The 20,873-nt window shown below is 38.3% G+C and overlaps 1 protein-coding gene across 1 annotated transcript in view; it reads left to right on the forward strand.

Annotated features, from left to right (window-relative positions):
• The window catches only part of CPB1 (carboxypeptidase B1), a 38,489-nt gene that overhangs the window by 2,782 nt on the left and 14,834 nt on the right, over positions 1-20,873 (forward strand). Inside the window, 4 exon segments of the mRNA XM_042041833.1 lie at positions 16,021-16,066; positions 16,171-16,246; positions 17,842-17,966; positions 20,326-20,425. Of these exon segments, the coding sequence (XP_041897767.1) occupies positions 16,021-16,066; positions 16,171-16,246; positions 17,842-17,966; positions 20,326-20,425 (347 nt within the window).

The following is a 20,873-nucleotide window of genomic DNA, read 5'->3' on the forward strand; positions in this document are numbered from 1 at the left end:
CCAGCTACAAGGAGATCATCACCCCGGCATTCAAACCTGCACAGAATATTGGTATGCTCAGAGCACAGCCATGGAATCCAGTTTCATTTATTGCAAAACAAAATTTACTCCCTTGGCCCCATACAGCCATGGAGGCAATGACAGCCTGAACAAAAATTACCGTGGGTAAAGATATCCCTGAATTTCACCTACTATGCAATACCTGCAATGCCTACAGTATTTCACTTACTGATAGCATTAACTGATAACTGACTGCCAGCCAGCACATACCATACACATGCCACTGCTGCACTCCAGCATGCTGGAAGTACAGACTAGAACAAACACTAGGGCTTGTTTGTGTTTGGCAAAGCTTTGCATTTAATTCATCATGTCTACACTTAAATTTTGGGCTTTCCACTGTGTTTTTCTCCTAACAGCTAGGCATGAAATACTCTCTGGGGGTTAAGTTCACTATAACAGTGGAGAAAAACACATGGGCAATACTAACAATTTGCTCCAACACACATTGTGTTAATCCCACATTGTTTTTCAATGTGTGTTTTCACAGAAAACAAAGGAATCTAAGACTTTCCCTATATGTTTTTAATTTGGGAAATGTTTGATTTCCCAAAGCACAGAGCAACTCTCAGGAGGTCTCTAACAAATTTAAAAACAAACAAACATTCTTTTGCACAAGCTTTGAATCACAATTTAGACAGTATTTTAAATTTTAACTGCTGACTGTGCATTTGACAGGATTTTGCTGGCAGTCATTCCAGTATTTCTTTCTCCTTCAGAGGGCCTCTCAGTAACAGGACATAAAATATTCTTTTAAACAGAGGGTAAAAATTAAAATATACACTGGATGATAAATATTGGAAGACAGGTCAATGCAGCTGTGGTTCCTAGAGCTGCATTACCCACTATTAATTTCATTGTATTGAAAATGATGATTTCAAACTAAGAGCCTCTCTAAAAGGCTCAGCATTACTTCAGGCTCTTCCAAAGATATAAATCTTCAGGAACTATAGGAATTGAAGTTGCAATCATGTATTTAAACCCCTTGATATTCTACATTTCAACCTTCAATTTGCACCTTGTAATAGCAAGCATTGATATTGATTTAGAGAAGTCAAAGCAGGTCTGTAAACATTGGCCATAAACCTGTCACAGCTGTTCCTATCTGCAGTCTAAATAGCCCTTTTAAGATTTCCGTTGGGCAGTGCCAAAATCTGTTTTATTCCCATCTAAAATGTTATTGCTCTATGGACAAGATTATAATTGCTGGTCTGGTAAATGAGACTTTGCATTTTTAAGATTATGGAAAAAAAAGAGAAAACTAGGCAATTACCTGTAGTGCACAATATTGAAGAACTTTAAGAATATGCAGAGCAGCACTGTGATGTGGAAAAGAAATTTGTCAAGTAAGCACAAAACACTGACTAAATCCTGTTCACACTGGCGTCAGCTGGAATTTAGTTACAGGCTTCAATGAAGAGACAACATTAAATTCTAAAACATATCACATGCTGCTGTTCACTTTAGAAATGGAGAGAAAAAATAGCATCTGAAAAATCATTTTATCTCCTCTGAGACAGATATGAAAATATAACATACATTGTGCTATCATCTGAGTGGCTGAATACAAAACAGATCAAGGCAAAATGATGGAGCCAAGCATTTGATCCATCTGCTTGTACAGGTTGCTTTAAACACAGCCAAGCCAATCTAGAAAACACTAAGAAGTTAAACACTATTTCCTTATGCTTTGAGGCAGCTTCCTAGCCAGAAAGTTTGAAGTAATTTGCATTAAAACCACGTAAAGTGTCACTTAATAACAGACACAGTGAAATAAAGTCATAAATTGAGAGGAGGAAAGCAGGAGGAAACCACAGCAACATAAAAACTTTTATTGGCACTTAAGAGTATTTTTCCCTGATTGAAGCAGAATTCATGAAAAAACTACAACCCCATGACAAAGATCAGTAATTAGCCCTTAAGAACCACAGTTGTTTTCTGACAGTTCCGAAGCTGCTTTTGTTTATTTCAGGAAACAAAACATCAAATCTTCTTTAGACTATCCAAAACTGAATACACAGATTAGCACCAGCTAACCATCCAGTGCCAGCATTTTGCTGCAACTCCCACTGTCAAATAGGAGACTAACAAATAATTGTAATTCATTCTTGTCACCCAAGCAGTTTTTAAGGTAACAATATGCACTTCAGTACCTCATACTTAGATCATGCTGTACAGCAATAGAAAATACACACTCAAATATAGTGAAGGAACTATTGGAGATAAGTTACTGTTAAACAATTTTAATAAATTCAGTCAGAATTATTGTCAGCGAGATGTATGTTACGAAAAGAAAAATCAGTATTGCAATAAAGTCACGTCTACACAGAGTCATCCAGGCACTTCCACAATATTTGTATCATGACAGACCTTTCTCTTTGTAGCTAAAAATTACTTCTACCTCGTCATGAAATGTAAAATGTTTTTAATTTTCTAGTTCATACAACAAGACTTGGATAGAACAGAGAACTTCTACAATTCTTCATAGCAGAGACCATATTCAGACCCATAATCACATTCTTTCCTGGTCACCTATTCAAAAATCAGAAAATAACCCTGCAGCAACTAAACTGCAATACTGCCTTAAGGGCTTAATGCAGAACAGCATTATTGAGAAATTGTCAGTGAAATGGTAGGAGGGGAATGTGTGTCTGCGTGCTCTGTTGATTTTTACAAGTTTGTTTGGTTTGGGGGCAGGAGTTGTGCATGTAGGGGGTGCATTTATTACAATTGCTTTCTCATTTAGAAAAAGCACAGATCTCAGGGTCTGTTTTTCTTCATTTCACATACTCTTCTCTTTATTTAGGTATAGCCCTTTCTATTTTGTTTTGTTTCCCAAACAAGTTTCCCTGTCTTGGTATTCTCTAATGTTATTTTAATGTTGTCTTTGACTTAATCACATTATGTCAATAAACTTGGAAAGGTCCAATGCTAACCCTGTAACTTCAAAAAAATGCTCAAAACTTTAGACACACACAGCTCACTCCAAACACCACTGCAGAGCTCACCATCAGCTTGAAACCATAAAGAAAGGTAAAAATACAGCAGTCCCCATCCCAACAAAGCAAGCAGATGCTTCTATCAAACACAACTATTACAGACCACTTCCTCTCTACAAAAGAGGTGAACACCTTCCAGTGCTTATGCCATCAGCTTCTAGAAGTAGCAGGGTTTTCCTGTTCTGCTTTTCCAAGTGAGAGCACAGAGCAGACAGGGAGAGACCCCTTCCATAGCAGAGAGCCCAGACTTCTCTCTTCCATTTCGCACATGTACACTGTTTCCCCTGCTTTGTTGTTGACCTCCACATTATGTCGAATCTTAAAATTAGATGTTATAAAGACAAGGAAGACAACAAAGCATTAGAGAAATGCTAAAACTAGACTTTAGGCTAGCCCCACTTCTGTTCATACATGTAGTCTGCCATTTGCTAGAACACATTTCCTCTCAGAAAGCTGTTTAAGAATGAAAAAAATGTAATACAATCTTTTGACCACATCCCTTTAAAATAGATACTTAGTTTACTACATCACACTCATCATGTGTATCCACAAAGTTGCAACAAATTTCATTTAAAGTTTCATTGACAAATTATTAAATATTCCCCAGTTTGCCAAATTTTCCAAGGAATACAAATCTTCATGTAAAACTGCTGCTGTGGAAGACAATTCTGTGCAAACTTAGATATATAAATAAAAATAAATCACGCTAAGACATCACCCCATGTGATCTCCTGAGGGCGAAAACCCCATAGGATTTACTGAGCTAGGAACAACATAAGAGACAATCTGTGAATTAATACTCAAATCAAAGCATAAGGATTTTATACACTAGAAGATTTACTTTTATCCCCACTAAAACTTTTTTTAAATGTAAGCACTGTTATTTATCAACTCCCTAGTGAAAAATATTTGTGGTTGTCTTTTAAAAAATGATGAAGCAAAACAGATGCTGCAGAGCAGAGCACAGCGACACAGGGAACAGTTGTTTGCTCACTCTCCAGTGTGCCATGCACGTTATTTGCAATCATGCAAGCCCTCATTAGACCAAGTGCTGAGCCAGGATGCAGCCTTGCTGCCTTGGGAGCTGTGCACATGCAATTGAGATCAGGATTTGGCCACATCTGTGCTTTCCTGGCCCAAAAAGCACAACTAGTGCTATATAAATTCTTACAGATGCACCACAACCCAACCACAGCATAACTTCCCTGCTGGCATGCAGCTCACAGAGCTCATGGTTGCCTTTCACCAGGACACTGACCAGCAAAACACAAAGTATGACTGTCTGCTCACTTCATTTATCAGCTGCCACAAGTACAGGGAACTCGCTGTGATTCTGTCATGTGAAAGCCCACTCAACCATCAGCTTACCCCAGAGAACAACAGTGTCCTCTCCCTGTGAGGCGTCCGTGACTGGTGAGGCTGTGGCCTTGGTTCCGCTGAAGGGCAAGCATTTTCGTCCATCTCTCACTTTCACAGCACAAAGACTTTGTTCCCCATCCAGCACAGGGCTCACAGAGACCCCAGCCCAAACAGGGGTGTCCTGTCACTCGAGGGAGGGTTCCTGGGTGCTGCCCTTCCTGCCCAGCTCCTAGCAGGGCTCACAGCAGGGCTCACACGTTTTCTGCAACACTCCTCCAGGACCCACCCCAGGCTCTGAGGACACTTTTGTGCTTTAAAGAGCCTGACGAGCAGCACCTGGGGGTTCCCCACCCTGCCCTGGCCCAGCAGCCCATTGCAGCCCAGCCTGGGCTGTGTGTCCCAGCCCAAGTGATGCTGATGGACACTGAGCTCTGGTCCTGTCCCGTCCCAGCCCAGCTCTATCTCCATGGCCCTGTTTGGCCGTCCCATGCTGTGTCCCTCCCAGGTGCTGCTCACCAAGCCCAAAAGAAGAGCACTGAGAGGTTTGAAGTTACTCTGGCAGTGGTTTCTGGGGCTGAAAGGGAGCTGTAGCAGAGACCAGGATGTAAAAGATTTCCACTCAAGCTTACCCAACAATAGCATTGCATCCTCCATAAATCCCACTTCAGAATCCATAATGACCGGTTAGGATTGTCAAAATAATGTCAGTCTTGTTTTAGCATCTAGCTGCTTTCTAAGACTCAGTCTCACCTGGGGACAAGTTTGAGTTTTGTTGGATATTTAAGGTGATTTAAGCGTTTTTCCCAAACCTAGGCAGTCCAACTGACAAGCAGTAAAAAACAGGTAGGAAAGTAATGTGCAATGCAGACAGGTTTGGCCTAGTGATAAAACCCCTTAGAGGAGGAATGTCAAACGGGGTATTGGCAGCCTGAACTTGCAGCTACAGTCCTTCACCATTTTCTTCTTGGCTCATTAGACAGGAATCCAGACTTGGGTTCCACAAAGTTCAACCTGTTTAATCCATTCATAAACAGCCTTTTCCAAATGTAACCACTTCTTTTTGCAACACAGATAAGGAGAAATTTTGGCACCTTAGCACTGGAAAATTTTAAGAACAGATAGTTTGGATCCCTATGAGGAATGACACAGATTGCCCTGTTTTGGGACAAAGCCATGGACTAACTAATTGGTCAGAAGTTTCTATGGGTGTAGAAACACTTCTGAGGCAGAGGATGAGCTGATGGAATAATTCAGTTGTTAGACATCAGCTTCCTCAGTCCTTGCTGCAGTTCAAACCAGCAGGCAAATCCCCTGCCATTCACTACAAACAGCGCTGGCCTTGTGCTAAGGTTGCAGTTCATGATACTGACAACACTGATTTATAGCACACAAATACAGCCTGTGATAAGCTTGGAAGAATTAGAAAAGGCCTTGGCAGAGCTTCAGCACAATTTCAGCATAATGTTTTTCGTCTTCTTGTCCCTTGGGATGATATTTCTCCACCATAGGTGTTGTTTCACAGGAAGCCATTTAAGATCAATGCTCTTTAACTACTTTTGACTCTTTCAGAACTTGCAGTCTCTCCCACCAAACAGCTTCCGAACACTGATAGCAGGATATACAGTTCAAAGATGGCAGAAGAGCCTCTGCTTTATGCTGTTATTTTTACATGCTGAAAAAGGCATGAGTGACTTATATTTGTGGTGAACAATTTGTATTGTGAACACATGTGTTTTACAAGGTTCATCATTTTCCCTTTGGAAACCTTGATACTTGAGACCTGAAAAAAGTACAAAAATTCTTCAAACCTTACAATGAAACATTGGTTTAGATTATAAAATCTATGAGTTATTTGACTCTACATGTAAAATATAACTCCCTTCTCTCCTCCAGCCTTCAAAAATTGGTCTAGCTGTCAAACAAGTGAGAAATTACTCCATTCAGGATCCATACAAGAGTTAAAAACAACAGTCCAAGAGAGTTTACTTCTGAATGCTGTTGGAACAAGACTTCATGAGAGCTAAGACAAAAAACAAGAGTAAAAGTTATCAAGGTTTCACTTCTGTGATTTAGAGAACTTCAATTTTTATTTTTAAACAAAAAAAAAATATTCTTTTTTGTCAGACTGGGCTGCTTCATAACAAAATTATTACATTTTTCTTAAAAGATCATAATCCTTGAACAGCTATTTTATGAATATGCAATTTTTTACAAATGGAAAAAATTAATAAGTGCCTGAAATAACATCAATGCAGCTTAAAAACAAAATCAGCTTGTAACATTACACAGCTTCCTGTAATGATCTGCAAAGAGCTCCACATATTTGTATCCTTGTGGCTGTTATTGGAGTGTGGCCTCAGTCAGCACTTCTCAAGAGGGGTCTCTAGGAAGCAGACAGTTTCCTTGCATTAAAAGAAGTATAACATACATTTAAACACTTTATCCATGTAAGTAATTGGAAAACTACCATTTCTGTAATGCTAAAAAATTATGAAGGGAATGAAGGTCAGCACAATTTCTGAGTGGACAGACACAAACTACACAGGGCAATCCTTCTGTAACCATATGGCCTTAGCCACAAGCTTAAGAACTTGTGGTGTAAGCCTATTTGAAATGCAGGTTTCTGTGGGTTTTTTAATACTTTGTGCTTGCCAGGTAGTTTATATTTGCTTCCATATATAAGCTTCAATTCTTGCAGTCTCTTAGCCTTCTGACTGACTGCAGTTCCTCAGGGCAGAGTGAATTAAAAAAGAAAAATTGTAGAAATCAAAATTCCTTCTGGATTCTGCTGCAGGAAAAAAAAATAGAAACACAATGCTCTTACTGCCTAACTCTCAATTATAGAAAATAACATCAGTGAGAAAATTACTACCTTCATAATTACTCTTCTCAATAATTGTTTTTCAAAATTCCATGAAAAGCTCTGAGTGCATTTGAAACTTTGAAGCAGTGAAGTAGATCAAAGCACATCTCTTACTAAGGAGGATGTATGGTCTTTGACAACTACAAGCAATGTTTTTGTGGAACTTGTAGGATCAAAATGGCAATAAACATAAAGCAGTATGTATCTTGATAGATTTAACTACAAAAATATGCAAGTTATGTTGCCAGTTAAATGGATTGTGGCATTTTTCTCTCCTTCTCAGGACAAACATGCAATGTTATAGACAAGAATCAAAGCAAAAGAAAATTATATTTCTTTTAGTCATGAAAAGTGTAGCTTTCCTGCATTTCAACTAAACTGTATTTGAAGGAGGAAAAAAAGCTTGAAAAAAAAAGTCTGAATCAAAGAGATAGGAGATAGGACACGGTTAAATGGATTAGGTTGCCTCTGGAACACAGAGGTATGTGTATTGCCCCATACACTGTTGCCAGATCTTCAATACAAAATAATTCTATGGGTAGGAATAAATCAGAGCCAGGATTAACAAATGACAGTATCTTCTTTAACAGAGAGAACAATTCCAGAGAGATTAAGAACAGCTTTTCTCTGTCATTCAGTGCCTTGACCAAAGAGTCCACCAGGATCTTTGTTTCTTCTTTCTTTGCTACATTTCCTAGAGCTGTATCTGGAAAGAAAGAGGCCTCTTAGTGCCACTGGCCCAGCCTTTGCAATGAAAAACTCATAGATGAGCAAAATATTGAGGAAGATGTTTTGCCTGGAGGCACAAATTCATTCTCCCAAGCAACATCGACCCTTCATTTGTCAATTTTCCAACAATAGCTGCTGGTTATCTGTCATATGAATATGCTTTCCATATACTGGGCTTGAAGCAGCTGGACCAATTGAAACCAATTGAAACCAATTTGAAACCAATTTGAAAAACATGTTTATAGAGAAAGGCAAAGGAAATGACCTGTAACATTGTAGACACAATATGTTCCACATGAGAGCTCCATCAGTTGAGTTTTTACCAACTCAGTTATTTTACTATCATTCAAGACCTTCAGTTTTCATTATGCTGCTGTTTGCTAGTAGGTCTGGAATACCTCTGACTTCCAATCTGTGTTCCCACTATTTTCTTTGGTCCCAAAGGAAAAGCAGCAGTAAAACTGCCATTGAAGTGGAAGGCTCTACTACTACACATTCCTGTGCAACTACAGCAAAGTGACTGCATCGATGACTAAAGCAGGATTTGCTTACCTAATAGGTGTGTGAGGAGAATTAACAAGCAGGTGCTTCCTTTCTTTTGTGGCTACGAAGATACAAGAATGAGCTTTAAAGGAGAAGTGACACAAAAAGGTTCAAAATGAATGGATTTTTCTTCCAAGCAATTCCCAAGCAAAATGTGACGAATCTGCCTTGAACAAAGTGATCCACCTTCCACCCACTCACCACTCAAGCCACCAGAATTTAGTGAAATGTGACAGTTAGAAAGACCACAAAACTAACTATTGTGAATGTTAGGGTCACATCTTAGAGCATAATGAAGGAGAAAGTTGATGAAGAGAGCATTCTCTCATCTTTCATTCTGTGTAAATCCTTAACTTAATCCAGAATTATTTCCAGTAAGCCAAAGTAGTCACTTTTATTTCATGACAAAATCTCTTAGTTCAAGTTCCAGAAGCTTGTTACTCAGTGAGAGAGAGGTACCATGACCTCTTCTCATTTTCATGATTGAATAACAATTACAGTTTCTTCAAACATCAGAGAAGTTCCAGCAATTTACCTAATCCAGAAAATGCATTAATGTAGCAAAATATTTAATTAAAAACTGCATGAATCAAAACCAAGCAAAATCCCAAACTTCACATATTCTGTTCTAAGCCTTCCAGTGAGAAAACAAAGTCCAATGTGAGCAACATACTGAACAAACCAAGAGGCAGCTTTGCTTAGGTAGGAAAATCTTTGGCAGCAAACCAAGAGGAAAAATTCCCCAACCCTTCTAGAAGCTGCATAGCAGTAAAAATCAGATAACCACAACAGGGAAGGAACATCCCCTTTCACTATGAAAATTCTCAAGGTAAGGTAGGAGTATTATGGAGTTTTATGGGGGAGAAAATAGTATTTTTATATCTATATCTAAAGATTCTATATTCCATATTTTAATTATTATTTTATCTGGCCAGGCTTTTGGACCAGATTTCCTGATGACATTTGCACAGAACCAGCAGCTGAGCTGCTCCATGGCTAGATTCCTTAGTCACAGAACATCATGGGTGTGCCATACTGGCTGCAGAATACAGCACTGGGCCTTGGCATGCCTTTTCTACCTTTTCTACCTTTTCTATGAAGCACTACTACAGAAACATTTCCACATCAAAATACTTTTTTTTTTTTTTGAGAAAATGTTTTAAATAATTCACAGAAAATGTAAGGATTTCAGGTAGCTATGATGTTTCAGAAGGCAGTGGATCAAAGCATGGTCTCTCTCTTTACTCCTCCTTCACCCCTTCCTAGTAGATCTGATTTCAGGGCTGGAAGCTGAGAAGTGCACCAAAATATAACTAAGAAGCAGAGATAAATTAGTAGCAAAAAAACCTGTGTCTAAAACTGGACCTGCTCAGTCCCAGTGTTTGTGTATTACAACCTAGTTTTACAAAATGTTTCCAATCAAGCTCGTATAAAGAATATTTTTTCTCAATTGTGCTTTACCAAGCGAAAAAAAAGGAAATAATTTAAACATCTGGAGTTGCCTGGGTGTAATACAGAAGAATTTGGATACTGAATTTAAAGCAGCTATCTTATCTGTGATGCCTAACACTTCCATGTATGCAGGCAAAAGTATTTCCCAAGAATGGTGTTGTTTGTGCTCTGCAGCTTGTTTCTCTTTTGCTTCATTGAGGCCCTTTTCATACAAGTTTAACAGACATTTGTCCAACTGAATTTATTTTCAGATAAATTCACGTAAATGAAATTTGACTATGGTGACAAGATTGTTTGCACTGTGTTTTCCTTTGTTCCATGAAACCTACTGTTTACTAAAAACTACCAAATCATTAATTTTTTGAAAAGTCCACTTTTATTTTTTGTAGTTGAACTCCTTCTGTGAATAAAAGAAACCTAGAAAAAAATCCATACCTCAGTCAGATTTGGTTCCACACCTCTCAGTACCATGCATTTGATTTGTTGTTGATTTTTGTCCCCATGATGTCTCACAAATAACTAATACACTTGCTTAAGTCAGACAGGTTCTCTGTTCAGTTTGAGTTTTGTTTACTTACATGTTCACAGAGGAACAGAGTGCCAAGATTAATTCTTTCCTCTTAATCTGCTACCCCATACTCTTGTAATGAGTGAGCTTTCATTAGTTTTTGCAATTAGCATGTTTTAATAAGGCTGTCCAAGTATAGATTATTAGTCCAATTAATTGCTTTGAGAAGAGTTTTATGAATGCTTCTAATCAATTAATAACTGTTGGTCTGTTTGAGAAGGAATATATTTTTACATGAACAAATTGATGTGCAGAATCTATTTGAGCTTTTTTGTTTGGTATTTTTTATATGCTTCTTTTGGTGTGGGCTTTTTTTTTCTTTTTTTGCAGTATGTTATATGAAGTCTAACTCCAAACTCCTCTAGAAAGTAAGAAAGGAACTAATTTTATTGATCTTTTCATGTGTTTTGTTGGGAAGGAAGTCAGAGAGCCAAAGTATTAGCTGATTAGTAGAGTTCTACTTTCATCTGTAACTTGTGCATTTGGATTATTTCAATAGATGTGAACAGAACACTTTATTAATTTCTAAATAGTCTTGTTTTTCTGACATGGTAGAACTCCCTGACCTTTGCCCAGGTATAACAACCTGCCTCTCAGCGAAGGGCACTGGATTTCAAAATCATCCAGAGTAACTATCCAAGCACTAGGCTTGAGATTTATCAAGCCTGCAGATGAAAAACAAGCTATGCAGGAGAAAAATGTTCATGATTTACATAACCCATGAAGGCCATCACATACAAAAAGCAAAACAGAACAGTAAATTAGTCAGAAATGTGTAAAAAGAAATTTCAGTTAGGCCTAAGGGTGGAATCAAACTTCTCAGTCCAGTCTCTTCCTTGAACCTTTCCTGTTGATGTTTTTTAAATGCATCCTGGACTCTCCCATTAACTATCATGTGCCTTTACTCCCACTCGTGGTGGTCCTGCTGTGCTCTGCTAACACCAATAGAGCATCACTATCTGGATCATATTTAGTGGGATGAAATGGAGATCCATCTGTCTGTCTAAATCCTTCTGTTAAAAATGGAGGTGCATGAGTGCACACTGATTTACCTTCAGCTCCTGCAGAGCCCAAGATGGGAATTAGGGGAATACTGAGGAAGACAACATGCTAACAATCTGAATTACATACACTGGAGAGGCCTCAGCAGTGGGCAGACACTCCTGAGTCTTGTTATAGAATAATTCTAGCACCACCTCATAAGCATCTGGTTCTGGCATTGTTGGAGATATTTATAGGTGTAAATGATGTGCTGATCCACCCCAGAAGAGAAACTCCTAGACCCATCAGGTAGAACCTGCACAAAGATGGGAGTTGAAACTGGCTTCTATTAGTAAGAGCACTGAGCACCTCGTTACCTGTGTACTTTTCTAGAGCAGGAACTGTTCGCTGTAGTTATGATCTCACTTCACACCACATGTTGATCTCAGTGCCTTAAATTTGAAACGGGAAGGGCCTTATGCTTTTGTGTGTCTTTGAGCTGCCACTGAGTCCTGCCATGACCCTGCCAGCCTCACAGAGATCATGGCATAGGCTCGAGTACGAGAAGTGGCCACAGTCTTCTACAAGACAGAAAGCTCAGCCCAAGGACCAGCTAATTAAGCAGATGTCCATAATCAACGGGTGTGAGGTCAGTCCTTCTCATTGCTTCATTAAACGTCTTTTTTCTGCTTAGCACTAAACAGATTCTCAGTGCTTGGTTTCTGCAAGTACCTTTACTCAATGCTTCTATTTTAGTATATTTCACACTTTTTTCCAAACAAATATGAATTTGAATGCATATTATATATTCAACTTCTAGCTAGAGTAATAAAATACTTTGTAAATCCTAAGCAAGCTGTGCATGGATCATGCAATGAAGCTGCAATACTACACTCTTAATCCTGATTCATAGAGGTCAATAGTAAAAATATGATACTTATTTCACAGGAGATACATCGGCAAGAACCCACTGACTCTGCAAAGAACAAGTTTTGCTTTTTATCACCTGATGAGTCAATAATAGAGGCACAAACACATCCCAAAGTCATGAGAGCTCCCTCTTTTTTTGCTCCGTACCCTTGATCTCATCACTTCCATTCTTTTCGCTTCTTATCCGGTACCTGTTTACCTATTAAGTAGCATCTGCAAATGTGAAAAAAAAAATTTAAAAGGAAAATACTTACACATAGCTACCAAAACAGTAGGATATGAGCATGTCCCAGGGCCCTAAAGTTGAAAAAGCCTTTGATGAATTACAAGATGCAATATTAATAATATATAAATAAAGAGAAAGTATCAAGAAAGCTTGGATCATATGCTGGATAGCAAATTCTGCTGATCCTGGCCTCTTCAAAGTACTCTCAAAGGTCTTTGGAATATATTCAATAGTATTATTCTTCAAAACTAAGGTTAGAATATATTACCTTAACAAATAAGAGGGTGCCTGTACATCAAACACATGTGCCTGGTGGTCTGGGGCACATGCTAGGACTTTGCTACACTACATGCATAAGCAGTGTTAAGATTTGCACATTGCTGATCTTTTGGAACAGAATAAATATCAAACAATATTAAGAAGATAAATTTGTCAATCAGAGATTGTAAGAACTGACAATATTTCGTGACTCAAAGATGGTGGACTTTTTAAAAATGTAGATCAACAAACTATTGGATTCAGGAAACCTCTATCTACTGAAACTCCTAGAAAAACAGACATTATTTATCCTCAGACTTTTGGACTCAGTTTGATAACAAATGGAATGAAAGGCTTTGTAGAATAAAGGATGCTTCTGAAATGCTAACATTGATGTGTATTTTTTCCTTTTATCAGTCTGTGGTTAGCCTTCATATGCTTTTCAAAGAGGAGTACCAGATTCATTCTATTCCAAAAACTGAAATAAGAAATTACTACAAAGATGAATTTCAGCTGGAATGTAGCCATTTATTTACAGGGAATAATCTTTGTGAGTGACAACATCATAGGAGGCTGTATTTTTAATCATCTAAAAAGCAAACAACTACAACAAAATTGCAATTGCTGACATTGTTTTTAGCTTCAGTTACATTGAGTATAAGACAAAATACAGTCCTGAAGGAAACAAACGGAAACCACACATTCTCCTTTTGGATTTTGTTACTTCCTTGATTACACAAAAACTAATTGTCCTTCTGAATCTATTCAGAGATATAGGTAATGCTCTGCTCTCTGTGATAGGCCAAGGTTTACTCAGCCATGGCCAACTGATGCGATGTTGGCTTGTAATCAGACGCTAAAAAGAACAGATGGCTTAACCAAATCCGATTTGCTATTTCATTTATCCTTATGCTGCCCCTTTATCATACAAGTATTAAACATTTATACTACACAGTTAGAAGAGCAAGACAATGTTTAGAGCTAGTTTATGAGCTAACCTGAAAAACATCCATCCCGAGATGCAAAATAAATCACTTAAGTAGGATTCTAAGTCAGTGTTCATTTCTGATGTAGTCTGGGATGGAAACTGCAAAAACTGCCATTACAAATTCTAGTATTTGGTAATGTTTGCCAACTCAGTAGTAGATGCTGCATCACTGATTGTTTGGAGAAAAAAACTCCAAACATAAAACCAAAAAACCCCAAAATCTCCAACTGCTTGAATAAGGAAACAATTTACTAAAAGTAAACTCGGACTTTGAAATCTGGCAATTTCTATTTCCAAAATGCTTCTCAACAGGGAATGATGACATCTGCAAATTGTTTGATTACTTCTCGTGATCATTTATTCATTGCAAGATCTGGTCTTGATCATCTCCACATTATTGTGTTTGCAATTGTCTTTATGGGATCAGACCCTTTTATTTGATACCAATATCTGCAGTGATGATCTCACCATCATAAAACTAAAAACTTCTGAAGACTTTGCAGTATTGTTTTGACACAGTCAGAACAGCTCCTGATGTCATCCATCTTCAGAAACTTGTCTCTAAATAAGATTATTACTGGGCAAGAACTTGCAGTGCTACAAATTAGGCCATTAACTGCAACCTAAGTTTAAATGCTATAGTTTGGCAAAGATAGTTTTCTGTAAGTAGGCCCAGTAGAGTTTTTGACTCTCCTTTTAGGAAAGTATTAATTATGGGTCATATTGATAAGCATGAACTGTACATTTATTTAAAAATATATTTCTAGCTGTTCTGTATCTAAGGCTGCTTTAGGGAGTTGACTCCAGAGAACCTCATAAAAAATTAGGTGTCAAGTCTGATGCCACACTCATTGTTAAAATGCTCAATGAAAATTAAAATTTCTGTACCTTTTAACTGTAACTACATCTTTTAATCTGAGATTAATATATATTATTTTTCTAATAAATTTTCACATACTATCTAATACACATATATGTAGAGATTATCTGTGTCTGAACTCCTTTAATTTGCCTGGTTACTTAGGCATAACAGAAGACAGAACTGAGCTCATAAATTCCATTCTTTATTTATTTGTACACTGATTCATTTAGAGGCTCCCTGTCGAAAACATCAGACACATCAGGACACAACATCAACAGATAATTAACATTGTGTTCAATGCCAAGTTCTCATTAATGAAAACTAAACAGATGCAAGTGCACTGATGCAAACACACCATTGTTGCTCAGAGTAGGCATGGCATGAAAGTTAAAGCTAAAAATGCTTTTGTATGACTACATTTCATTTGATCTTCTTAGCATATATGTAATGTCCACAGTATTGTTTAACCTGTAAGATAGTTACCTCTCATCCACACATGATGAAATTAGAGAATGTATAAGAATCAGAGGCTGTGTTACGTGGAGTAATATGTACAACTCTACTGCTACTAGAAATTTCTATGCTTTCAGTTCTGCAGACACCTGATTCAAGTTTCAGTGAAGTGACCAAAGAACCAGTTCAGTACTTTCCTTCTCTGCTGGGAAAAAAAAAGCTAATTGGTATGTCCCAATTGGTATATTCCTCTTTGACAATATTATGTCAAAGTCAAACCTATGTTATTCAGGAAGAGGAACACTGTGATTTAAGACCAGGCGCACTGCAACAACATCTGATGGACACCTACCATTACATAAAGTAACAATACAATATTATAAAGTTTGTAATTCAGCAGCCAACTTATTAAAAAAAAATCTAAATTCACATAAAACAGAAAATAACAAAGTAAATTAAATTCACTTTCTCATATCAAGAGTTTATCTAGCTCAAATAGCAAGATTCTTTAGCCAGGTCCCTGTGAGACTTTCAGCTGTTTTCACAGGTGTAGAGGAAAACACACACTGTAAATAGTATACAAATAAAACAAGGCCAATGGCATAATCTATCAGTTGATCAGTGGCTTGTTCTTGTGTATAATTGATAAAAAGCAGGACAAAACAAGTTATAAAAGCAGCACAAGAGAACAGAAAACGTGTCTAATATTTCTTTCTTAGTAAAAATGTGGGCACTCTTGGTTCTCATAGGTGCTGCATCTGTTTCTGCTCACCTGCAGGATCTTTCCTTTGATGGGTAAGAACAGACATCAAGTTTTATATTTGTGATTTCTTCTGCATGATCAAAAGGCTTTCAAATGACTTACCTGTTTTAAATCGAATCCTTTTCTTCTCTTACAGACAGAAGGTGTTTCGTGTGATTCCACAGACTGATGAGCAGGTGGAAATCCTCAATTTCCTTGCCAGCATCATGGAGGTAAAGGACTTGGGGAAGTGGTTATATTGTAGTTGAAAGAAGTATTTGTCCCTTTGCTCAAATAACAGATATATATATTTTTTTTTAAATCGTGTTACTGAATTAAAGACCTAATCTTGATTCCATTCAAGTCAGCTGGAGTGCTTCTTCGGAAGGAATAGGACAAGTTGATAAAATTACAGCTATACAAAACATTCAAATACCTTCCTAGAAAGTCTGGTTTACCCAGTCTGAATGTCAAAGTGCCCATCAGAATTTATTAATAGAATAAATAAATCTTAAATGCTGTATTCAGTGTGGGGTGCTTTCAAGAATGTATTAGATAAATCATGGAAATTCCAATTACCAAAACTTTTACCATTACAGGTGAAACATTTTTCTCATATAAATAATCTGAAAATTTATATTCCCAGCAAAATGAATTTTCCTTTGGCCTCTAGTCTCCTCATGTCATCTTTTCTTCTCTGACTTTCCTTTAAAGCTTCCTTTCTCTCTAAGCTGCATGTTTCTCGCTGACCTTGATGTAGATATATGATGACACAATGACACAATGAAAAACAATAAAGACAGCAAATGTGTTTTCAATATTTCTGTTCAGCTTTGATGTTGTAAAATAGCTGTTGGTGAAAAAGACACCATTAGCTGTAGGATGAAAGGATGGCATTTTTAACGAAGTACAGATGTGGAGACCTATCAACAGACTACCATAGCATGCTGAAACAGATTTCTGTAGAAGAACATACTATTGGAATGGTGCTGCCAATATTAAGAAAATTAATATATACCATGCTTGCTTTTAAATGTGAAGTATCAAGGGATTGTTTGGGGTTTTTTTATTTTAAGAAAAGATCTCTGAAATACCATTGTTATGCAAAGCAGTCAGTCAGGACTGATGTAATTCTATATTCTGGAACAATCACCTCACTTGATCACACATAGTTCATTAATAACCAGCCCCAATTTATTTTACCTTCATGAGATGAAAGCGTGAAAAGGCATCAAGCTGGCAAATCACCTTTGTTTCCATCGGCCTTCAACAGGGCACTAAATCTAGAGGCTTGGATGCTTACTTCAGCAAAAATAGGTGAAGTAGAAATAATACTTTTGTTTGTCCTCTTGGAATGAAACGTCTTTAAAGCACTCATACAGACAACAGTCTTTTTTAGCTGATTTATGTAAAATATTCAGATACTGCATCCCTGATATTGAGTTAATTTCTCTCCAACATTTGTAGGCAAAAACCTGAGCAAAAAAACAAACAAAGCTTTAAGAACGAAAGAAGTTGTAAATATAGTTATAATATTCACAATTCTATATGAATGCAGATGCTGGAGAATACTTGACATTTGTGAATTGTCACTGTCATCTCCAGAATTCTGCCATATAAAATGCAGGGCCTAATAAAATCTTCTTAATCAATTTCCAGTTAAAATTTAGCTTGACACTTGTGGCAAGCAATGCTGAATCAGTGTAACAAGGCAGGCATGAAATTCAGTATATTAATCACAACCTCACCAGCACACACGCACCAACCTAAAAATCACAGCAACATGTAGGTGTTTATTTGTTTATGTATTCATTTGGCCTTCTTTCAGGTTGACTTCTGGCAGCCAGACTCTGTCACACTGGTAAGGCCAAAAATGCAAGTTGATTTCTGAATTGAAGCTGAAAAGTCTTTTGATGCTGAAGATCTTTTGAAAGAAAGTGGAATGGAGTATCAGTAAGTTTGTTTTCACTACTGTACTTTGAAGAGAATGGGACTAAATACCAGGGAGAATGTGTTTGAGCTTTTCATATTGGTCAACTGATTTCGCTGTCACAAACTTCATCCCTCCTGTGGGTGCCTCTACTGGGTTCAGCTTTCTTATGAGAGTTCAAATGGACTGTAACTACAGTGCATTGAAGGGGTAAGATGAAATGTTGATAGAGGCAAGAGACAGGAAGCAGAGATGCAGTACCAGAAATTTCCCTGAGGTGAAAGCTCACTGCAATACACAAGGCTGGAGTACAGAGGGGGATAGAAATATTTCCTATAACAGACAAAATGCAGTAAAGGTCTAGAAAGAGCCAGAAAATATACCAGATGAGGGAAATGGACAGGGAACAGAAGCCAGAAAATTAAATGGTGAATCCCAAGGGCCACCATGAGCAGGTCCCCCCTGAATTGCAGAACAATATCTAGAGGGCCAAAAAATCCAGCAGGTGACAGACAGAAGACAGCTGCCAGGTGAAGGACCAAGGAAGAGTGGAAAGCAAATTCCCAGGACAGCCTTGGGCTGACTGAAGTCACATAGCAGATCCATTGCAAGGATGTCTCCAAAGAGAGAGCTTTTAATTGTATATTACCTAGAAGTAAAAAGGGCCCGAGTTGACTGAGTACGACTGCAGCACAAGTGGAGGAAACAGCACACTGCCACATTACACACCACTGGGAACAGAAGAATCGTAGTGAGTAGCACTAACAGAAGAGTAAGGAGAATAAGGAGTTGCCTGATCCTGTGCTTCACTTCATATCTTCCAATCACTGTGTAAGCATAAACTGAGGATGAGAAATTGACTTTGAGCTGGAGTGGAGCGGGGTTGTCTGTCTTCATTTCTCCTCTCACTCCATTTAAGCATTGCAAATTGGCTCTGCCCAGCTCCATTATCAGGCTTCTTTGATGTGTAAAGTATAGTCTGTCAACATCATGTACTCTGACACTGAAAGTCAGTATTATTTGATCAAATTTTTATTATTTCATTCCACTGAGTGTGGAGTTTTTGTCTCTCAGCCCCACTGTTGTTGCTATGAGACCAAACTCCTTCATTGGACATCACAGTTCTCAGGACAACTTTCATGATCTGTTAAATCCAAAGGTAATCCGTCCCTAAACTTACTGGCCTCATGTCAATCATGTCTGATTTGGATGCTGCTGCAGAAACAGAATCTAAAAACACTCTAGAATAAATGATTTTCAATAATCCCACAGTGCAAATACAGCACAGGGACCCAGTTTCAGTGGAATTTCCTCTTTAGCAAAGGAGTTACTCTACATGTGTTAGTTTTCCTATAATATTCATGAACTTCCTCAGGTCTATGCACAAATCTTTTGATTGCAACAAAAGGCCAGAATGTCTGGAAGCTGTCCCTGACAAACTTGAGTGGATCGTCCTTGTGACAACCCAAGCTGTTATAATTCCTTTGAAGTGCAGCTGCAGTGCCATGACATAATGTCATTTGCACTGTTTGTTCTGAAGGCTGCTGGTGCCTTACAAACTGGACTCCTGTTCCACTATCCAAATCACAAATGATCAAGGACATATCCTGGATGAGTAAGATTTCTAAGAGTTTTAAGACGGGCACTGGAAAAACAAGAGGGCTTCATTTTTTGATAGCCAAGGTTGAAATATAAGCAAAAGGTCCTCAAGAGCATACTCAGTGATAAGCTGCGCCTTTGTGTCAGCCCCAGGGAAAGATGAACAGGAGAGATCCAACCAATCCAGACAGGATGTTGAGGTTTTTTGCAATTGTGTGTTCTATTTAATAGCTCACCTCACATGCAATAAAGTAGCTTGGAGGATGGATAATGCTGCAATAGAGCTGTCAAACCACATCTAACCTTTGGAAGCTTGGTTTGACAGGGAATTTCACCAGGCAAACATCCCTGGGTTGCTGCACAGTTTTGAAACATTGCTGCAGTCTAGCTCTCCTTCAGTGCCAAAAGTTCAAGAGGGCCCTTTTCCTTTTGAGGCAGAAGCAACTGGCAATGTAAAATCAGCCCAGAGCTCATTTTTAGACACACTCCGTCTCAGCATTGCCATTTTTCTGAAACCAAACTGTTGCTACCCTGGAGGTTTGTTAGTATGGGAGTAAGGCAGGTGCTAGTTGGCAGGAGTCTATAGCTCCCTGGTCCTTCTGGTGGCAAGGTTGAGGCAGGACATAGGTTGAAACTTGAAACTAATATACTTTATTTTCAACCTGCCCACCTTTCCTTTCACAATCCATGCAGCCCAAATGCTGGGCAGACCTTGAAATGTCTTACTTTCATGCTGGATTGTTGTGTGTTTCTCTTCACACTTTTCGTGGTGCCTTCTTGCAGAGTTCTGATTGACAACCTGCAGGCTGCACTGGATGCCCAGTTTGACAGCAAAGCTCGTACTGCCAGGCACAGCTATGAGAAGTACAACAACTGGGACACGGTAAAATCTAGAATTTACCACATTTTTAGCTTGGTACCTTAGCCTCTGTAGTCAAAGTGCTTCCAGCCTTCTTCCCTTTTCCTCTTCTGCTCCATCTGTTGATATGATAATGCCTCCAAACTCTCCTTCCTCTTTGTTACTGAGCTAGTTTGTATAACCTACACTTATTTCCTCTACTTCTGCTCCCAGTGCTGCAAAGAACCTCTGGCGCAAATACAGTGACCAGGCTGAGATGCCTCACTAGTAATTTCCTCTTTCCTTTTCACTACTTCTCCCATGTTCTCTGCCAAACAACTCGATTCCATTCCTTGCCTTAGTTCAAGCTCTTCATCTCCCACCATAAGTTCTGTCCCCTTCCTCCTTCTTTCACAGCCATGCTCATTTTTCCTGACATGTAATCGTGGCCATGTTACTCTTCACATCTTTGCACTGGCTCCTTGGAAATCTA

This window comes from Corvus kubaryi, unplaced genomic scaffold (genome assembly GCF_017639235.1).
Source record: "Corvus kubaryi isolate FWS band 111438036 unplaced genomic scaffold, C.kubaryi_AGA036_p1.0 37397, whole genome shotgun sequence".
Taxonomy (NCBI): Eukaryota; Metazoa; Chordata; class Aves; order Passeriformes; family Corvidae; genus Corvus; species Corvus kubaryi.